This window comes from Thamnophis elegans, chromosome 11 (assembly GCF_009769535.1).
Source record: "Thamnophis elegans isolate rThaEle1 chromosome 11, rThaEle1.pri, whole genome shotgun sequence".
NCBI lineage: Eukaryota > Metazoa > Chordata > Lepidosauria > Squamata > Colubridae > Thamnophis > Thamnophis elegans.
In genome coordinates this window covers 10205790-10229285 of record NC_045551.1, presented here as the reverse complement: position 1 = coordinate 10229285, position 23496 = coordinate 10205790, and the positions used below count along the sequence as shown (strand labels likewise).

General features: G+C 39.7%; 1 protein-coding gene across 1 annotated transcript in view; it reads right to left on the bottom strand.

The window, feature by feature from the left end:
- Nucleotides 1–23496, bottom strand: part of ASTN1 (astrotactin 1) — a 325689-nt gene that overhangs the window by 73271 nt on the left and 228922 nt on the right. Inside the window, exon 11 of the mRNA XM_032226803.1 lies at nucleotides 14632–14782. Coding sequence (XP_032082694.1) covers nucleotides 14632–14782 — 151 coding nt within the window. The remainder of the gene's footprint in view (nucleotides 1–14631; nucleotides 14783–23496) is intronic.

Below are 23496 nucleotides of genomic sequence, written 5' to 3'. Positions count from 1 at the left end.
CAGAAACTACTTTTTCAACTTGCTTTAGTTTTGAAATTGCCCAACCCATAAACAAGTCCAACTGAAGTGAATTAAAGGGCTATAAAGCTGACTGATAATCCCATCAATAAGGCTTGGCTTTCAAGTGGGACATTTTGTAGGATAAAGTAGGAAGAGCTGCAGGCTTTCTCCACCCCCCTCCCTTTTCTTCTCTTTTGGTGCATGTGGATTTAACAGAGGATTTCCATCCGAAATGTTTTTTTCCCCCTTGTGATCCTGGTGATGAAAACTCACACAATAAGACACAGGTTGCTCAATGACATGAATTCTGCAATTTCCAGAACAAACGGTCCCCCGTAGGCTCACTAGAGTCTCATTCTGCCCCATGTTGCTCCTCCTCCATCCATGCCAGCTGGAATGGCTACGCACAGGAGAATTCTAAATGTTTGCATAATGCCAGCAGTCAATGGGAAGGCCCAGATGTTTGGGGGCGATGGTAAACAAGCAAATGAGGCGTCTAGGAATCCAGCCCAGCACCCATCCTCATCAGAGTGACTTCCCATCTGGCTGACAGGATGTGCTTCAAAGTAAGGGGTGGACAAAAGAGACTTGAGTATATGTGTGTTTTCTACTAATTAATTGATTTCTTTTTTTAAAAAAAATTTTTAAAGTATTTTTATTAGTAAAAGAAAAATACAACAACCAATAGCTGGTAAAAGACAATACAACATCCACTGTTTTACTTTACATTTGACTACGTTTCGAGACATTCCCATAATATCAAAATCATTATAGACATCAAAGGTTAGGTATCTTCTTCCCTCCCTCCCTCTTTCATTCCCTTGTTTCTTCTTTCCCACTCCCCTTCCTTCCCTCCCTCCTTCTCTCCTTCCCTCTTTCCTTTTCTCCTTTTCTCCTTTCCTTCCCCCTCCCTTTCCTCTCTCCATCTCCCCCTCCTTCTCTCATACCTTCCCTCCTTTTCCTCCTTCCTTCCTTTTCTCTTAAATTCCCTCCTTTCTTCCCTTCTTCCTTCCTTCCTATCTACTCTCCTTCTCTCCTTCCTTCCCTCCCTCTTTCCCTCCTTGCTTCCCTACCTTCTTCCCTCCCTCCTTCCTATCCCACTTTCTTCTCTTCTTCCTTCTTTCCACCTCTCCCTTCCCTTCTCTCCTTTCTCTTCCTCCTTTTTAACCTTCCCCCCTTCTTCTGCCTTTCCCTTTTTCCTGTTCCTCTCCTTTGCAACTCATGACTTACAAGGGCTTAGAAAATCACAGAAACAAGAATAATCTTTTTTATAGGAATGCTTTTGCAATACTTCCTATTAAGTGATACAGGTCTTTGGCAGGAGAATTCACAAGTGAATTGCAAGCTCAGCTTGCACAGGTAAAAATATAAAATCCGCGCCTTGATGTGATGTTGTCTCAGCTTTCCCTTGTATGCCAGACACAAAACCATGTGTTAACTATACTATAATTGCAGTAATATTACCGGCGTGAGCTTGCTGGGAGAGATTGGTGGCCTTGTTTTTTCTGCTAGTTTATTCCTTACAGCAATGTTTCTTAACAGCGGCAGCTTTAAGATGTGTGAACTTCTACTCATGTTGGCTGGGGATTTCTGGAAGTTGAAGTTCATACATCTTAAAACCGCCAAGGTTGAGAAACCTGTAGCACCACAATTTATTCCACACTAAAATCCAGAAAGACCATCTCCTGGATCCCTTTTAGGAAAGTTTCATCACCACCTGACAAGCTCTCCTCGTATTGCTGTTAGACTAAATATGTTTGGCTTGTCTTCATGGTTCCACCACAAATGCGCGCACAACAAAAGTGCGCCTGACTAAACCGCGATGTCTAAAGCGCGGTGACAAAACCGTGCGACGAATGAGCGACTAATTAGCCCTAAAGCGCGCCGACAAAAGCACGCTGACAGAAGCGCGCTGTAACGTAACCCTCAACCTAACCCCCAACCTAACCCTAAACCTAACCCTAACCCTAACTGTAAATCTTACCTTAAATGAAATCGCGCTTCTGTCGGCGTGCTGTTGTCGGCGTGCTATTGTCGGCGCAATTTTGAAATCGCGGTTTTAGCGCCGCAGTGTTGTTGGCGCGCTTATGACGTTCGCGCTTTTGACGGGTCACGGTCTTCACAATGTATTTCACATAAACCCAAATGGAGTTTTATAATTCCATGCTTACGGAATTACTTTCTTACAGAATAGATAACTGGGTGCTCCTTCCCTTTCAGCCCCCTTTGGTTACCTTTTTCAGTTTGACAGTCAGTATGATCTAGTGGTTATGATGTAGAATTAGGACTCAAGAGATGAAAATTTAGGTCAGTCCTCAGAGTTGGAAGCAGACTGGGTGGCTTGGGACAGTCAGGGTTATTTTTATGGGAGGGAAAGAGTAGTAGTAGTGTGTGTGTATATATGTGTGTGTGTGTTTGCTTTGAAATATATTTGCATTTGTACAAGTATGTTTGTATATACATTGGTATAAAAAAACAAACTGCCTTGAGCACAATCTAACGAATTAAAATGAATTAATATCCTTCCATGTTGATTTAGTGTTTAACTCAGTCAAACATTATTGTGAGTCATCAGCAGAAAATTCCAAGAATGGCAATTTTCTGCATCCTTTCTAAGTTCACACCTTTCTACAATATTCCAATCTCGGGATTTGTAGCCCAATTCATCTGAAGGAAAGCAGGTTAAGGAAAGCTGCAATATGGATCCCTATTTTTTCACATTTGTTTCCTTCCCATATGCTATTTCTCAGCAGTCTTGCCAATTCCTTAGTACCAAACCTGTTGGCATGGTAATTCAAGAGAAACAGAAATATCCTCTGAAAATTGTAGTTTTTGTTGCACAGTCACATTTATACAGACCTCTACTTTTCCCCAAAATTTAGTAAGTATAGGATATTGTAGAAAATTGTGTCTTAAAGAAGCATCTTTCATATTTCATCTCCAATAAAATGCTGTTCTAGGCAATCCTTTTCTATGCAGATGTTATAGAGTGCGATAAATTCTATATATTATTTTTTGTTATACAAGCCATAGGTTAAGATTTGTTGACATTCTAAGTATAGAAGTTAAGACACTCTCCCATTTGTCTAGGGTCTAGGCAATGTAAGAACTTTATTCTTCATTCTACTCATCTGCCTATAAAATTGATTTATCAGTAACAAAGACCTAGAGGAAATAATAGGAGTTTTTTTAAAAAAAAAAACTTTTAATCGCTTGTTCTAATATCTTGGGTATCTCAGAAATTGAAAATGCTACTGACCCAAATAATGTTAAGAAATATTGCAGCTTAAATATTTTCACTGAACTACATCTGATAGATCATATTTGTTTCTTAGCAGAGTGTATATTAAAAAATTCATCTTCATCATTTATCAATTGAGCCAACGTCAATATCTCCACCTTCATCCAAATTTTCCTTATCACCATTTCCCCCCAATTTTTTAATGTTTGCTTTCTTCATAAAATCAATTTAGCATGGAAAAATGGATTGAATCTTTTTTTTTGGATATTACATTACATAGGCACCCTGTTTCCCTGAAAATAAGACCTTCCTGGATAATAAACCCAATCAGGCTTTTGTGCTAAAGTAAGACCTCCCTCAAAAATAAGCCATCCCCAAAAATATTGCAACACAGCAACAGTCATGAGGTAACTGTTCTGTCCCCCCTTCTCGGCTTGTTAACAAACGGCAAGAAGACAAACTTAAAAGGAACTCTCTTTATCAGTTCTCAGCTCGGATTGCCTGCGAGCCCAAAAATAAACAGAAATAAAGTCTCTTTCAAGCAGATAACAGAATACACAATAACTCTTACAAGCAATGCACTTCTCCAAGTGTAGCCTTGAATCAGGGTTACAGGAAACAAAGCACTTCTCCAAGTGTATCTTACATAAACCACGACTGATGATCAATCAATGTTGAACGAACCAAGGAACGTTGACTCCTGCAACCAGGGCGTGGCACCATCCGTCCTTTTATCCCCAGAACACGCCACTCACGAGCCCCAGCTGCAGTGTTAATCTTGCATCCTGAAAAGACTCACAGAAGACATCTGCTGAGTCACAACAGGTAACCATGCTTGCCACCTCCTGTACCTCAGAAATAATAAGACCTCCCCAAAAATAACACCAAATGCTTATTTCAGGGGGGGGGTCAAAAGAAAATAAGACCTGTCTTATTTTTGGGAAAACATGGTAGTCCTCAACTTCCAACTACAATTGAGACCAGAATTTCTGGTGCTAAGCAAGGAGGTTGTTAAGTGACTTTGTTAAATTTATAAACTTTTTTTTGCCACAGTTGTTAAGCGAATCATTGAAGTTGTTGAATGAACCATATGGTTGTTAAACAAATCTGACTTCCCCCTTTGACTTTGCATGTTGGAAGCCAGCTGTGAAGGTCTCAAATGGTGATCACATGTTCTCTTGATGCCGCAACCATCTTAAATATATGCTGGTTGCCAAGTGCCCAAATTTTGATCACAACTGTAGGGATGCTGTGAATGTTTAAGTACGAGGAACAATTATACGTCCCTTTTTTCAGTGCTGTTGTAACTTTGAACAATCACTAAACAAATGTCCAGGACTACCTGTATTTTATTTATATGTTATTGTAGTCTCTTTCCCTCCCTCCTCCCCTTCCTCTCCTTCAATTAAACACCCATTTCATGGAGTTTGACAATTAAGACAATATAATGGATTCTCTTACTATAGCTATAAGAGTGATATTGCAACATTGGAAAGGTTCAGAGCCGGATTTTCCTATAGGCTAACTAGGCTTCAGCCTAGGGCCTCAAGATCAAGAGGGGCCTACATTCAAATTGTTAGCAAAATTAAAATTACACTATTCTAAAAACAGTGAACACTAAAACACTGAACCGAGAATAAGGAGAAATTCTACGCATATGACTAATAAACAAACATAAAAATGTATTGGTTAAGATCATTCCAGTGCCGCGGCAGTTGGGGAGCCCGCCCACGTTCCCGGCACCGGCGGTCAGGGGAGAGGCGCGACCGCTCCTAGTAGCCGCCCTGTCGACGCGGAGCCCACCAGCGGCCAGGCAGGTGAGGGCGAGGGGGCCGAGCCGGGCAGCTGAGCGCAGCAGGGGAGGCGGCTGGCCTCGCTGCCTTTGCCACAGAGCAGAGCCGCCCTCCGTCGGGAGGCCAGCTATATATCTTGATATATATTGATATATATCACAGTAATGATGTATTTTATTGTCTCTCATGTAATTTACAAACTTAAAAATGGGAGGTGAAAGGGCCTCATAAGTGGAATAGCCTAGGGCCTCTTCTCATCTAAATCCGGCACTGGAAAGGTTAATGTATGGCCCCATTTACTCAATGGAGTGGAGGCCTGATTACATTGCTACCTGTGAGTGGACTGCCATATGTACATAGATTTTGTATGGATAAATATTTATGAAATAGGAGTCTCATTTATACAAAGTTCAATAGTTTAAAAAAACATGTAAATCATATAAGAATATTAGAAATACAACACAAGACACACGCACACACTTGACTGTGTGTGAATATTTCGGTGTTGCACTTCTAGTATACTATATATGTTTACTTATTGTCTTAATAAATTGCTTGCTTTATCTCATTGCAGCACACCAGCATTGAAACTCAAGAGAACAGGATTTAAGATTTTCAGATATAATACGTTGACTGTTCAAGACCATGATTTCTATATTAGATGTATTATTTATACGTCTTGTCACATCTTCCATGCATATTTCTACCTCACAAAGAGACACATTGGAAATTATAATTATAGATTAGCACTGGGATGAACAGGTCTGCCAGTTCTGCTTTCTCTCACGTGTAATTTTCTTTTTCTTTTCTTTTGTGTTCAGTTTCAAGATCTTTCTATAAGATAAACTCAGGCATCTCAAAGGAAATTCTTAGCCATTCTTGCTTGGTATTATTTACATTGACTGGCTTAAATCTTCAAGGTTCCAAACGTGAGGCCACCGAAGGCCTTTTTTGTTCTCGCTAAAGATACCCGAGATTAAACTATGGGCCTCCTGCATATAAAGTAATGATGTATGCCCATCCCCTTCAAGAACAATGCATGAACAAAACATTCCGGCCTTTAAGATAAATAGGTAAGATCAGTGGTGGGATTCAGCCAGTTCGCACCTATTCGGGAGAACCGGTTGGTAACTTTCTAAGCAGTTCGGAGAACCGGTTGTTGGAAGAAATCTTTTGTTTTTTCCCACTTTACGGGGCTAATCCTGTAAGGAAGGCAGGAAGGAAACATTCTGGTGTTGTTTCTAGCCTCATCTTTATTGCCCTGCTTACAGAAACTGCCTCTCCAGTTAACCCTTATTACCATTGTAACAACTAAGGCGAAGTGCCCATCGACCTGAGTGACATTAACTTGGCCATGGCCACATGATCACATGACCATCGAGCTCCGCCTACCAGCTGGTCATTAGGGCAGATAACTGGTTGGTAAATTATTTGAATCCCACCACTGGGTAAGATTTGTGTGTGTTGTGTGTACACACATATACACACCTCATAGGTACAAAGGGAGATATTTGTGAAAAGTACACAAGTTTAAATGCACATGATTGATTATATCATAGCATAATACAATAGTTCACTTTCCAATTCTCTATGCTTAGAGAGGCTTTGATTTTCTTTTTTAACCCAAAACTGCTCTTGTTGGGAAAGGATCTTAAACAAGCGAGGAGTTTCCAGACCGTTTTCATACAATTAAAGGGGTGAGAAATTGCAAGAGAGGGAAGGCATTCCACTATTAAGCCAAAACACAAGAATGTTTGCAAAATGCATTCAATCTATGCTTAAATGAAAAATGAAATACAGCTAAATTATATGCCCAACTGTGAGACTGCAAATTTTCCAAAACTCAATTCTGCACCCCGACTCCAATCATAAATTTTCATCTTCAGATAGCAACAATGATCATTGAATTACTTTATAAGATTTGGCTACAATAGCAACATGTATTACTTCATGGATTTAAGGAACAAAAGCATCAAGAGGTTTTTATAAATGTATCATTCTGATATATCCCTAATATTAATTACATAGTTTAAAATGTATATCAATTAGTTTAAAACTATCTGCTACTAACTAAAATGATGATACATTATCAGCTTAGGGTGTGTACTTGCCTATTATATATCTGCATTATGAAGCAAACTATAATGTTAAGAATGTTGTGTGCACGAATATATGAATTATATTACTAAATATTGTAATTTTGCGTGTTGTCTAGCTTGAAGGCTACAGAGAAAGGAATTCTACGCATAGATTCCTCCTCTTAATCCATACTTCTGCTGCTGTCAGCACAGAATCTCTCAGCAGCTATTTTAGAGGTAGCTGTGTAAAAATATTTCCATTTGCTGAGCTCTTCACTAATTCTTTTACACATCCATCTTTGGCATAATGCCTCTCCCAGCACAAAAGCAGGTGAAAAGGGAAAATGTCAGCACTAAGACAGATTCAACAGCTTCACAGCCAGAGTATGAAGCAGATGGATTGCTTTCCACCTATTTCTCATGCCAGCCCTGGTGCAAAAGGGGGGGGGGGGCAGGAAGATGTGCTGTGAGTCAATGAGATACAGTGCAGAGGTGGATGAAGGGAACATCTGCCACAAAGCACTTAGCATGTATTTCCTCGTAAGAAATGAAATTGGCAGATGCACAAAGACAGCAGGCAAGGAAGGAGTGTACACTCTAGAGAAAGAATTAATTTCTTGGTTCAGTCCCCATGTTACTGCTTACTAGGAGAATACCAAAGCCAAAACTTGAGGAAAGCATTGACATTTTCTGATCCACAATTCTTCAATGGTACTCTGTATAAGCACAGACGCTCTCTTGTTCCCGTAAGAAGTAATCTCGGCTAATGCAACATGTAGAATTTATAAAGCTTAGAATTAAAAGATGCCTAGCCCGCAGTGGTTATCCTACAACTTTCCTTTCATAGTTCAGTGCAATGATCCATGCAACTTTTCATGTTTTGTAGGTTCTCAGTTTTCTTTCCTGGAGGATCTTATAAGCTCCATCCAATTAAGACATTCTCAGTCTCCCTATTCCTTTGGACTTATTCACGCTTCCTTCCTTTCCTAGGTACACCCACGTTACACCTATCCTCCGCGAGCTGCACTGGCTGCCCATTGGTCTCCGGACACGCTTCAAGGTGCTAATCGTTACTTATAAAGCCCTGCATGGCATCAGACCTGGGTACCTGAGAGACCGCCTCCTGCCAATTACCTCCCAAAGACCGATTCGATCGCACAGGCTTGGCCTTCTCCGGATTCCATCTGCCAGCCAATGTCGGCTGGCGATCCCCCGGGGGAGAGCCTTCTCTGTTGCTGCTCCGGCCCTCTGGAACGAGCTCCCCGTGGAGATCCGGACCCTTACTACCCTCCCGGCCTTCCGTAAAGCTACTAAGTCCTGGCTGTTCTGGCAAGCTGGGGGCTGTTGAAGTATCCGGCCCCACTTCAATTGTGAATGTTGCTATATTTTTAAAGTGTTGTATTGTCTTGTATTGTCTTATTTATCCCCTCTCCCTGTTTTATTGTAAGCCGCCCAGAGTCCTTCGGGAGTGGGCGGCATACAAAACCAATAAAACTAAACTAAACTAAAACTTAAACATTAACCATGCAATCTGATCTTCATTCTTCTCTATATATATAACCAAACCACCTAAACAACCCTTTTTATACTGGTTAACTTCTATATTCAGTCAACATTCATTTATTATTCATTCATTCTTGATTCCGTTATTTCTTCTATCACATGCATAGCTTTTCAATGCATTCAACTTACATTTATCCTAACATAAGTACCTACTTCTAGCTGATCGGTGTGTCTATTATGTGGCTCACTGATAGTTCTACTTCATCAGTCTTAACTACCTCCCCTCTCTTAATTACCATCCAGCCACATTTCTCCAATCCTAATGTCTTCACTATAGATCAAGTAGATGTCTTGATTATTCTTAGCATACAGTTTGATGTCTTCCTTGTAGAGGAGGTGGCTCACAGTAGTTGTACTCTTAAATGTCAATCCAGTCCAATCCAGTGATTATTTGGGTGAAGAAGGTTCAGGTCTATGCAAAACAACAGTAGGGACAGTGCATCACCTTTGTATGTATTGCAGTTGATGGTCACTTGTGTGAACTGTTTTGAGTTGACTTCCAGTTGTCTTCCATACTCCCATTATATTCTCGAGGAAGGTCCTTTGTGTTCTGTTGACTCTGTGTGGAGCCAGGCATGAAAGATCCATGTGTGTGGCACTGAGTCATAGGCTGTCCTGTAGTTAAGCCAGGTTGTGATCAGAGTGGTTTGTCTAGACCTTGAGTCTTGGCCAACTTCTGTATCTATGAACAAATGATGCTTTGAACCTCTCTGTTGTTCCTAATGTGTGAGCTTGATGATTATGATGCTTGAGAGGACCTTTCATGTTGTAGGGAGGAAGGTTATTGGTTGGTAATTGGACAGTGCTGTTCCCTTCTTTCATTCATGGTCTTTCATGATCACCACTGTCCTTTCTTGTGTCAGTCTGGGTGGGATTCTGCTGTTAGCAGCTGGTTCATCTATACTTCTAGGCATTCATGCATAGCTGTTAGTTTCTTTAGACACTATGAATTATGTCTGGGCCACGTGCTGTCCAGCTCTTCATATTCTTGACCCACTGTTGCATGTCTACTACTGGGAAGGTGATTGGTTCATATTTTGGGAGTTTGTTGTGCTGTGCTCTCAGATTCTGCACCCACTGGTGTTATGTGTCTTCTCTGTCTCCCATATATTTTACTAATACTGATCAATTTATGCCAAGAACCAATCTTCAATTCCATATTCATGCAAAACACTGCATAGTTCATGTGTATTCTCTTTACTATGCACTTCTCCAAATCAATAAATATTTATTATATTTTCCTCACATTCATATGTTTCTCAATAATTGCTGAAGAGCAACAAGCTGATCTGTATACCACTTGCTCAGCATCAAGCTGGAAAGCAATTCCCATACGTATCTTCTTTTCCAATGTTATTCATTAAATCAAAATTCTGCTAAACATATTCTCAGGCACACGCAGGAACTAACTCACCTGTAGTTTTTGCATTTACTCTTGCTATTTAAAAGGGAACAATAACTGCATTCTCCCAATGGTTAGGCACAGTTGCAGGCTTTCCACAACATTAAACAAGCCATGTAGCCAATCTGTGTCAAAATTACACCCATATTTTAATGTTTTTTTGTTAGATTTGCCATTTTAACAATTCTTCAATATTCTCGTAACATTTATGATTTCTTTTATATAATTTTTTTCCTCATAGCATTTATAGAATTTGTTTCAATTCTACGGCTTAATATAACACAATTGTACCTATCCAAAAGTCTACAATATTCCTTCCAGAAATCCCTTTCTTCAGTTTTATTCCAAATCACTTTTATTTATTTTTTAATACATTCACTTTGCAAAACCCCTTATACTGCAAACAGGCTATTTTTTTAATGGATTGGTAGACATTTGAATTCATAGGTTACCACCTAAAGCACGATGCTTTCTAGCATACAATAAAATCATATGAATTTCTATAAAGGGAAAAAAGAAGATACTCGTAAAAGGCTTCTCCACCAGGGATTCTATTCGAGCACTACATAACCCCTTATCCAAATCTGAATGATAAGGATTTGTAGACTATGCAGTGGTAATCTACAGTATATATATTCCTTGCCTCTGATGACAAAGTGTCCTCAATCTGGACTGTACTCCATTTTGCATTCTGTAGTCTTCCTATCATTTTAAGGGTTCCACCACAAAAACTGCGTTCGACAAAACCGCGCTTGACGAAACCACGTAGCTGACGTCATCAACAGGGCGACAACAGCGCGGAGACAGAAGCACGCTGTAAACGCTAAACCTAAAATTAACCCCTAAACCTAAACCTAACCCCCCTAACCCTAACCCTTAACCTAACCCTAACCCTAACCCTTAACCTAACCCTAAACCTAACCCTAACCCTTAACCTAACCCTAACCCTAACCCTTAACCTAACCCTAAAGCTAACCCTAAAGCTAACCCTAAAGCTAACCCTTACCTTAAGTTGAATCGGCTTGCTTTCAAAGCGCTATTTAAAGCACCCTTCTTTCTCCGCGCTCGCTGTGTCGCCCTGTTGATGACGTCAGCGACGTGGTTTAATCGGGTGCGGCTTAGTCGAGCGAGGTTTTGTCGTGCCACGCATTTTAAGGTCTGTAGTAGAACAGAGAAATAAACCTTGATCTAAAGAGAAGCATTGTACAAAGGACACAGTCTCTGGAACTCCAGAACATTTTTTTTCTAATGGTTAAACAAAACTGAAACATATTATGCTAATAAAGAAATGAATCACCCATTCTCAAGTCACTTTACATTCATTGAAAGATCCCTTTGTAGATTAAAAATACATCTACTGCAAATGTAAACTGCAAGCACACGAACAGATGTTTGCCACATCCTTATCATGCAAATACACACATTAGGATGCGAAGTATAAATGCTTCTTCCTGCCAGGTGCATAGAGAGCATCAAACCCCCTATGTTAATTATATAGCAGGCAGCTTCTTTTCTAGGTTTTCTTTACTCTAAAAATAAATTAATGGAGGCTCCCCTCCACCCATTTCTTTAACTGGGTGGTTGAGTGGGAACAGAACAATTTGGCAAAGTCGCTGGAGAGAGAAATATTAGATTTCCTTTGCCTTATATCCGTAATGGCAAACCTATGGCACACATGCCCTCTCTGTGGGCACGCACGCTATTGCCAGCTGCTCTTCTGGTTTCCAGTGCTCACATGCACAGCTGGTTTTTGTGGGTGCCACAAAATGCCCCCCAAAACAGCCAAAAAACAGGCAGTTTTCCGGGTCGTTTTGAGGCCAAAAAGAGCATGAAAATAACCCGGAAAAAAAACCCCTGAAAACAGCCCTGAAAATGGCCAAAAACCAGGCATGCATGTGCCAGCTGGTCTTTGGGTTTTGGGCACTGCGGCACATGCACACACATGCACACACATTCCGGTTTGGGCATTGGGTGCTGAAAAGGTTTGCCATTACTGTCCTATGTAGATCAGGGCCTTTAAACTTTCTTTGGAGCAGAGGAGAACAAGAGTATTCCTCCATGAACAATTTGCTGCAAAGAAATAATAGAGGGGGAGGTTTGAATCATGGGGCGATTCAAGAGCAAAGTTCTTTATCTTTCTGTCATTACTATTCCCCTCCTTTTTCCTTTTCTTTCCGACACACTCAAGTTTCCTCAATTTCATTTTTGTTCTCTTTCTAACAGTATTAAAAGAGAATTTGACAACTAGACAGATTATTTGGGTATTAAAAGCTTCCTTACCATGTGGAATGGGAAAAAGGAATGATTACCCTTAAGATTAGTTGTTCTGTTGGCTTCACCTAACTAAAACAAATGAAACAGAGATATTTGTACCAATACCCCCTGTGGGGAGGTAAATGAGTAATGAATGTCCTGTCTCTGCTTTGGAAGATTGTAGATGAGGTCTACATGACACAGAAAGGCCAGGTACTTTGGGATGATCGGTATGTTGGCTAAAAGTATAAAAGACTGTAAACAACTGCCTTTCGGGGTTCAGATTTTGCTTGATCAATCGCTACTGAACCTTTGTGCAAATAAACCTCTCCCTCTGACAAAAAGCCGGTCTTGTCTCATTTTCTGCTACAGTATCTTCCATCTTCATTGTTAAAATGTTTTTATTTTCCATTTTTCATTTTCATACAGTCACATATATACTGTGCATAACCGGGACCATACAACATAATCACAGCAGTTCCTCTTGTCAACAATACCCCCAGAAATATAAATAAAATAAAACTCAAACTCAAACTCAAATAGAAACCAATATACCTCTTCCGCTCTCCATACACCTCTTTCTTCCACCCCCCTCCAACTTACTCTCTTCCCTCCATCATTCCCCTCTACCCTACTTCCCGTCCCCTTCTACCACTCCTCTCTCCCAGTCCACTCCCTCCCTTCCTTCTCACCCTCCCTCCCATCCTCTCTCCCGCCCTCTCTACCCCTTTTCCTTCTACCCCACTCCTCCTCCCCTTGGTGTATTTCTACTATACGTCAATGTATTCAGCTTGTCCTATTTTTACGGAGAAATTAAAGAGAAACAGTATACATGTGAAATCGCATTACGTTGAAATCTAACTCATAGTATATGTCCCCCCCCCCCTCTTATCCTAGCAGGGAAGGAAAAGAAAGCTCTTATTGGAAGGCTGAACTTAAGACTAAGGTGAATAAACCTTGATCTAAAGAAAAAGCATTATATAAAGGACACTATTTCAAGTTACATTTATATTACGTTTGCACCATGCATTTTGTATCCTCTTTGCAATTCATTCTAAGCAGAGGTGAACAACCTACAGGATGGAGGGCAAGAGCTTTTTGAACTTATGTTGATGGCCACATATTTTTGGCCATAGGCTGGTCCTTATGTCCTCCATCCTGTAGGTTGTTTACCTCTGCTTAGAATGAAAGTATATGGTACAAACTTCATGTAAATGTAACTAGATTCTTGGGATAGCAAGCTGTTCTGACCCGCCTTCTCCGTCCAGGAACGAAAGCCACAAACAAACGTAAATAAGAATACTTTTAATCAGTCCAGACTCTCGTTGGCTGCAAGCCCAAAATAAACAAAGAGATAAGCACTCTGGCAGCAAGTCCTACAAAACTAGGCAACGCAAACAAACTCTCACAGCAAACCACTTCTCCAAGTTGGTTTAAACAAGCTCTCACAGCAAACCACTTCTCCAAGTTGGTTTCTCTGAATCATGAACGTTGACTTCTGCAAAAGGGCGTGGCACAAACAGTCTCTTCTATAATCAGGAGAGGATCTTAATAAGCATCAGCTAAGCATAATCATCTCCTACAATTACTCAGTTGTTCTTGCTGCCGAGTAGCCCTTCCATGGCGTGCATCCTGAAACAACTCACAAGTATTTTCCTGAACACTCCCTCTGATCCAAGGCTCCGCCGCCACCTGGTGGCCAACCAGTCTCTCCTCGCCCTGCTCGGAGTAAGCACCCTGTCCAGGGTCCTCCACCTCCTCCAGGGCCGACTCATAAGACCCCTCGCTGTCGGAGTCTGGCGGCAGCTCCAACGGCTCCTGCCGGGCCACAACAGCAAGCCTAGCATATTCTCAGGATAGCAAGTGTATAATATGTAAGACAGCCTTAAATACGTACATGTTTACCAATGTAATAGAATAAAGAACAGTTACAGAATTTAATATTCAAGACAAAGCTGGAGCATGGCATGTTTTCTGCTGTGAGCAGAAAAATAAAGCAGCGTTATGCATGTGTTTCTTTGTGAAAGGTGTCACAATATACAATTTGTACTGATCTGCTGTCTTAAACAAGGCAGAGTGAGGATCTCAGAATTAGTCTAAATCCTGAGAGCCTCGATTTGCCCTGGGTAAGATAAGAGATGTCCATATGTTGCATGAGAATGCCATATAGCCTGCAGAATTATAATGCTCGGTATCGAAAAGTTCAAATCCCAGAGAACTCCAAGTGTCAAGGAACCTTTTTGTCTTATTCTTATTTCTCCAAGAGGCCCTTTCACAATTCCGTATCAAGCGCATACGAACCATACATCCAGTGGAGTCCAATTTTCGATCTGCGATGCAGCGGAAATTCTTGCTGCAACCCCCATTATCCTTGGAACAGTCCCGAACTGGGCCAAAAGAATCCAGGAGGACCTCCAGGTTATCAAAGGAGGAGGAAGTCATCAGTTCCTCCCTGCAATGTAATGAAACATATTTACAATTCTAGTAACAATTACGTTAATAAGACCAAAAAAAACCCAAACACCAGTAATTCAGCACACCAGTGGTTCAAAGATCATTGAAAAGAGCCTGAAACTGATGAACTGTAATTCCCATCTTTCATTAGCTCTCTTGAACAAGTGTGATGAGAGTCAACTCCACAACAGGAGAGGGACATAAAGTTGACTGAAAAGCTTGCAATTTCAATTATTACACATTCCTATCACGTTATCAGAACGTGATAAAAGACACAGAAGAGGCAAAGATAACCTGAGGTTAACAAGTTATTAATGATAACAATAATGATTATACAAAGAATGCTGGATATATATCAGGTGACTTAGAAAACTGGGCTCCAACTTTAAATCTAATTGACAGAGGAATGTGTTTCTTCATAGATTTTGCATACATACATCTTCATACATTTATTATTAGAAGTGCACAGAAAGTACACTTGCTTTTTTAGTATGCATATTTCTTTGACAGATCACTGATAAAATGGTTCAGAATTTTCCTTACTTTTACCATAAACTTGCACTGTTTGAACTAGTAATTTCAGAGCAGCGGTGGGTTCCTACCAGTTCGCACCTATTCAGTAGAACCGGTTCATCAAATCTACCGAACCGGTTAGAAGAGGTTTCTCCAGTGGACCCGGAAAGCAGACCACACCTACAGAAGAGGTTCCAAAAAATTTTGAAACCCACCACTGCCACACACACACACACACACACACAGAGAGAGAGAGAGAGAGAGAGAGAGAGAGAGAGAGAGAGAGAGAGAAAGAAAGAAAGAAGGAAGGAAGGAAGAAAGAAAGAAAGAAAGAAAGAAAGAAAGAAAGAAAGAAAGAAAGAAAGAAAAAAGAAAAAGAGTGAGAGATGAAAGAAAAAAAGAAAAAAGGGACAGAGAGACAAAAGGAAGGAAGAGAGCCACTCCCACCAGGTCACATGGCCAGCAAGCCACTCCCACAAAGGAGGCCACACCCACAGAGTAGGTTCCAAATTTTTTTGAAACCCACCACTGTTTCAGAGTATAGGTCCTGAGAGTTATGGTAAAATGTGTACTATGTAAGTTTAGAGTGGAGATTTATTATGTTAAAGTTTTATGATTATTACCATACTCTGTCCGAGTACTTTTTCCCTTTTTCCTTTTAGGCAATCATAAAATATCAGCCAATTCTTTTTGCAACTGATGCATATAGCATCGCAGAAAGTTTTCAGAGCCCGATGTAGTATTTACAGGGCTATCACCGAGATGAGCGAGACATTTGATTGATTCCCATTTCACCCAAGTTTGTCAATTCTGCTATTTCTGAAATAAATAGCCTGTGGAGAAAGGCTTCTTTCCCTGAACTTTGCAATTTAATATCTTCCCCTCAAAATATAAACACAAAACAATTGCTTGGGGAATATTTTAAAAACGCTAACAAATATTTAAGCAGTGTTAGTTTTAAAATAAAACCATAAAAAGGCAAAAATAAATGGTCAAGTTCAATTTAACAATATAAAACAATATAAAAATCAATACTAAAGCTGTAATGAGCTTTATAGATTCATTCATTCCCACCCCCAACTATATTATAGAGCCGAGGTGGCACAGTGGTTAAATGCAGCACTGCAGGTACTTCAGCTGACTGCAGTTCAGCAGTTCGGCTGTTCAAATCTCACCGGCTCAAGGTTGACTCAGCCTTCCATCCTTCCGAGGTGGGTAAAATGAGGACCCGGATTGTTGTTGGGGGCAATATGCTGATTCTTAGAGAGGGCTGAAAGCCCTATGAAGCGGTATATAAGTCTAACTGCTATTGCTATTGCTATTATTAATGTGATTAAAGAGAGTATAAAACAAAGTCATTCTGTATGAATTCTGGAAGTGAGGTGGGTAATTATGAGAAAGAGAACTTCTCAAATGCATGGACCTTAAACACAGGAGTATTTTATACTCTTCAGGCCAGTGTAGCAGATCCATGCATTAAGGTGATGAGCCAATAATGAATTTGAATTGATAGTAGCTTCTATTTTAATTGAACTACTTTTCTGATTTTGCTTTTAGATTACTCCATCTTTGTCCCTATGCCACACCATAGTTGAGAAGAGCCGAGGTGGCGCAGTGGTTAAATGCAGCACTGCAGGCTACTTCAGCTGACTGCAGTTCTGCAGTTCGACTGTTCAAATCTCACCGGCTCAGGGTTGACTCAGCTTTCCATCCTTCCGAGGTGGGTAAAATGAGGACCCGGATTGTTGTTGGGGGCAATATGCTGACTCTGTAAACCGCTTAGAGAGGGCTGAAAGCCCTATGAGCGGTATATAAGTCTAACTGCTATTGCTATTGCTATAGTTTTAGGAGGATTTTTCTAAAATGGTAAACTTTCAGATTGTTTCAACAGAAAAGTGGCATTCTATATATAAATTTTGCATAACTTTCCCAGAGGATATTTCTTATTAGGCAGGTTAAAATGTTAATACATTTAAAGATATGAAACAAAAGCTTTAAAATAAATCAGTGAATTATTCCCTTTTGCTTATTTCCTAGCAGTGAAACTAACTTGACATAATTCAAAAGTTCCCTAAATAATTTCTCTGCTCCCTTATCTCATGTAGAATAAAGGAGGAGCACTGACACTTTTCCAGATGTCCCCTCCTGCCTATTACGTTTTTCCAAATGCCATACTCTAAATGTAGGCATATGATTATTGGTACAGAAATAAATAGAGCTGGGCCAGCAAATTGACCATCTGTACATAATTTATATAATTTACAGCATCTGGAACTGCACCATTTCTGATGGGCGATCTTTTAGCAGAGACTCATTACTGATAGGAGTTTCCTTCTCTGCCGTGCATAATTTCCAGGCATTCCCAAAGATTCATTTGTGAATGGAACATACCTGACCTCTACAGCATCTTCCATCACTGTCATATCAGTTTTGCACTTGGCTGATGGATTGATGGCCAATTCAGCAGGTGGAATCACAAAACTTTTGCTCAGAGGCAGCCACATCCCTTCCCCAAGAGTGTAGGTGAACCTGCATCCATAGGAGACAGTTAATCAGTTAGAAATCTGTATGGAAAAAACACAAGAAAGTAGTATTTTTCTACAGTATTTATCTCTGTGCTTGCAGAGAGAGGATATTTAAATTACCTTGACTAGTCTGCAATTCAGCTACTTCTTTCTCTCCAATCTTATTTATATATCCAATTCACATATGGTGACTCCTTCTACTCCATTATCATAATTTGATTTGATATTAAATACAAATTAACATTATCTAGACAATTTTTCAATTCTACCATTTTAAGGTAGCAAAAATGTGCCTAAGGGGACCCATGTATCTTTCACTGATACTCCTTATTAAGTGTTATTCATTTATCTTTTTTTTTTCCAGTAAGGTGAGAATTCTGTCTAGAAAATTTGTAGTAGACATGCATAGGGGAGGGGAGAAGGAATAGAAGTATTTTTAAGGGAAGAGCAATGCTTTTTAATAAGCAGGAAATAGGCATTGCCACAGGTAGTGACCCCTTTCTTGTATTTTTGTTCTATTCCCTACAACAGAAACCTTCTCCCTTATTACTAGGCCACTAGCCACAATTACTTTCCCACAACCACCCCACGGGAGAGAGGCACAAATCATGTCCCCAGTCCACAAACAATTGTATTACGACTGGAAGCTCAAAAAGGGAAATTGCTCATCAAAACCATTTTGTTCATGCATTCTTATAAAGCTTTTATGACTGCTATTTTACCCCAAATTGGGTTTTTTAAATGGAACATTTGAACTGAAAATCCAAAATGCTGAACTTTGCGTCAGTCCTTCAGGACAATTACTGAAATTTTCATAAGGCAATAGCAAGCTGCATAAGGTCATTTGAGAAAAATCTAACTTAGAATTCATATTCATGCTGTTTCAAGTTAATATAAGGAAAATCGTATAACTGAAATCCTTGGACATCCTCTTAAATAGCTCTTTCCCTTTACTGATACCACCACAACCAAATCTGAGGTTGAATTCTACCTGAATATCTTGTCAGAAGGCTGCTCTCCCAGCACCAAATCAAATCCTCGCTGGAATATGGTATATGGCCACGGCCTGGAGAAAGGGAACAACACAGGAACAATTATAAGTGGACCAGATTTTCTCAATTATTTCATGACTGGTTATTTGAGAACCTAATAATTGACTCAAGCAGTAAAGATACTACAGGTTATCTATATCAGAAGAGCTAAAAACAAAAATGTAATATGCAATTATTCTGCACATTAGAACTTCACAAATATATATTTGCTTTAATCATTTATGTCCGCCACAAAAAGGAATAGAGCTGAATTCTTGTAATTGCCTCTCAGTCTGACATTATAGAATAGCAGTGACATTTTAGGCAAAGGGTATGATAGTCTCTCCCAGATGGAAAGGGAGGATTCACTGTAGTAGACAGCACTGATATACTTCAACATCTGCGGACCGCCTCCGGCCACATACCTCCCCAACGACCCATAAGATCTCACAGGCTGGGCCTCCTTCGGGTACCGTCGACCGGGCAATGCCGGTTGGCGACTACTCGGGGAGGTCTTTCTCTGTAGCTGCCCCGGCCCTGTGGAATGATCTACCCGCAGACATCTGGACCCTTCCCACTCTCTCGGCCTTCCGGAAAGCCATTAAAGCCTGGCTATTCTGGCAGGCTGGGCTGTTGACCCCAAAATATGGTCCAGCCCCATTTAGAACGGAGTGCATGTTGTGTTTTTAAATCTATCTTTTCTTTCCCTCTATTTTATTTTTAATTTATTATTCTGTACTGTAAGCCGCCCGGAGTCCTACGGGATTGGGCGGCATATAAATGTTATTAAACTTGCAAACTTGCAAACACTCCACAGGATCAAGACTGAGCATATGTTAATAAAAATCATCTTACAACATGCCCTGCCCACAGACATCAAATGCTAAGCTAAGAAATTTTATTATTTCTTCATTTATGTGAAGGACGGAGCTTATTTTGGCTCCACTGATCATCTCTCTGTGATGCTTAGGCCAGCATATAAGCCTCTGTTAATCAGAGAGAGACCAATTAGAAACAAGTGAGAGTGTGGCCAGAGGATCTACAGAAGCTCTACAAGATTGCTTTGAGTGCACTAATTGGAACACATTCAAAGAGGCTGCAACGAGTGGACAACGTACTGATATGAATGAATACCCTTCTACTGTGTCTACTTAAATGCAAAAGTGTATGGAGGATGTGTTCTTAAGACTTATCATGTGAGCAAATGAGAAACCTTGGATGTCACAGGAAGTCCGTGCGATATTGAAGGTGAGAAAGCTGCTTTCAAATCAGGTGATGTGACAGCAGTTAGAACACAAGAGCTGATTGAGACATGGTATAAAAACCGCAAAGCATCAGGAAGTACAGAACTTCTTTCAGGATCCTATAGACTTGAGACATATGTGGCAATGTATTCAGATCATTACTAACTATAAGGCAGAGCCGAGATGGCGCAGTGGGTAGAGTGCAGTACTGCAGGCCACTTCAGCTGACTGCTATCTGCAGTTCGGCCGGTTCAATCTCACCGGCTCAAGGTTGACTCAGCCTTCCATCCTTCCGAGGTGGTGAAATGAGGACCCAAACTGTGGGGGCAATATGCTGACTCTGTAAACCGCTTAGAGAGGGCTGAAAGCCCTATGAAGCGGTATATAAGTCTAACTGCTATTGCTATTGCTATTATAATAGGAAGCTTGCTTCCTGTATTTAGGATACTGCTTATAAGTGCTTTGTGCTTAGAGCTCAAAGCTTGTTAGAGACCCCACACACCCACTTCTGTTTCTGTTGCTTCCCTCTGGGAGGAGGCTACAAAGTATTTTTAGCAGGACTACCCCATTCTCTAACAGCTTTGTTCCCTATGCCATCCATCTGGTAAACTCACAAGATTTATTTCTCTCGACATGTACATGTATACATCCGAACTAGGCTGTTTTTCTCCATGTCATATAATATATGCGAATACATGCATAATTCTGTATTTATGTATTTACCTTGTCATGTTTATGTTTATATTAGAGGTGGAGATATTTTGAGAGCTACAGGCAACATAATTTCATTTTAATGTATGCTGATTAGTGTACATTCAAAGTGACAATAAAGTTATTTTAAGTTTGAGTCAGATGTCCATCAGCATCAAGAAACATACAACTAGGTTTGTAGAATATAAAACAGAGTTTGTGTATGTTATATTGTATGTGCATACTGTATACACATATGCATACAAATACATATAAATGTAGTTCTATATTTTGAACATATTGTGAAATTCATTTTCATTCATTTATATCTTTACAGTTTGAAATATGTACTATAGCACTGCATATTAAAAAGAAACACCCCTATTTTTTCTATGCCATTAGCTTACAATTGAATCAAGAACATTCTTTAAAGCCAGTATTAAACACAAGTGTGTTAATATGCAAATTAGTTCCTTTTATTAGAACTGTAATAAAAATGCATCTAATGCTGAAGGATCAGAGAAATAAATCAGCAACTGTATTAAAATGTATGTTTTGCCAATTTTTACTGTTTATTTATTAATCAAATTCATTTAACCATCTATCACTGAAGATGATTCTGGGCAATGCCAGTTCTTAAACTATAGTTTTAATAATGAAACTAATTGAATTTACATTAAAACATAAAACTTTAAGGAGAAAAGATTTCAACTCCAAAATAATTGAAAAATATTTAGACTGCAAATCTTAGCTTGGTTTGCTTTGAACAAAATTATACAAATTATTTTGCAATAAACAATTATATGTTTTTCTATGAAATCTGGCCCAAGTCTGACTCAAATCTGGAGACAACTTACTTATTAGTAGTTTATATAAACAAAGACCTTAGTTAATACATAGAAAACAAATTGACTGTATTATTGCTAAAAGGAAGAGGAAATTAATTATAATTAGACATAGGCCAGGTACTGACTGTGGAATTGTGGTTTCAGAATGAATGAAAAATAAATAAACAAATAAAATGTACTTCAAAATTAAGTCTCACTGAATTCACAGCGATGAGCAACCTGACCCCACTGAAATTCAAAATCAATCAGTGTAAGTCCAATTATAAAACCTGTTAAACAGGATATAATCCCAAAAAATCTTGGAAGAAAAACGACCATTACAGATTTTGATGTTTGGGTACTGATATATGCACTGGATGGAACTCACAGGATAGAAAATGGAAGACGCAAGCAGCATATTTTTTTCTACAATGACTCTAACACCCTAAAAGTGTCCTATGCTTAGAAGCTCTCTCTAACTATTATCTCTGCTACCATCCCTCAAAAGGACATTGGCTTTTCTCCCTGTGCACAATGAAAACTTAGGGACTATTATACGTGCTCTCTTAGAGGACTAATAGAAGGATGATCATTCTTCACTTGTTCCATCTTTTCAGTCGATATCTTTCTGCCACCTGTCGTTTATGCCACTTTGTTTATCTCCTATATTCTTCTACCTTTAGTGCTTCTCCCTTCTTTTCCTTTATGTTCCCTGCAGGTTCCTTGGTAAGGTGATTCTCTGCCTCTTGGTGAGTATTTTAGCTGGCTACTCATTATAGTTCAGAAAGAAAAAAAAGCCGATCAAATGCAGTTTAGTGTCTGATGAGGCTGGTTTCATATTTTACTCAAGCTACACAATCAATCCGTATATAAATTGGTGACTAACGGGGTCATGCTGAACAAAAGAAACCAGACCAGTTTTCCATGAATTACAAAGTAAAATGTGAAACTTGGAATTTTAGCATCTTAACGTTATTTCTATATATCTTAATAGTTGAAGAAATGGCCTGCAAATGAGTTAAAAAGTATTTTTTTGTTGGAAAAAAGATCCCTATTATATTCCTTCCATGTGCACTTTTCAAGGCACACTATCTCTAGCTCCCATGCCTTTAAGCCTTTCTCTTTTTTTTTCAGTTGAGCCTCCTGCATTCCACATTCCAACACTTCGTAAAAATTATTCGACATTTTAAAGAACAATTCAACTTTCAAAGTGAAAGTTATAGCATGGTAGATAGTCTTAAAATGCAGTCCCATGAAATGTCAAGGAAATAATCACGATGAAAAGAAAAAGCACAACCCCGTAACAAAAATTTTTATGGGAATGAATCCAATATCTCCTTAATTGGATGACAATAGGTGGGGAAAAAAACCCGTGGGACAAATGGTTTGAAAACAAGACTGAGCAGAATTACACGGAGCAATTCATATGGATGTATTTTAATTCATAGGATTTATTCTAAGTTCAGAAACTGGCTGCCTTGGACAAAGAACATAGGAGATTCTGAATGCAGAACTGGAAGTCTTGGCTTTATTCATCAGAGCCAGGTGGCAGTGGTTAAATGCAGCACTGCAGGCTACTTCAGCTGACTGCAGTTCTGCAGTTCGGCTGTTCAAATCTCACCGGCTCAGGTTGACTCAGCCTTCCATCCTTCCGAGGTGGGTAAATGAGGACCCGGATTGTTGTTGGGGGCATATGCTGACTCTGTAAACCGCTTAGAGAGGGCTGAAAGCCCTATGAAGCGGTATATAAGTCTAACTGCTATTGCTATTGCTATTGCTATTGCTATTTATCCATAGCTGCATGGGAAGTGTTTTCTACAAGCTGAATTCACAGCCTGTATATTTGGCTTACTGTTTGTTGCCTCCTGCTATGGTTTAGTTG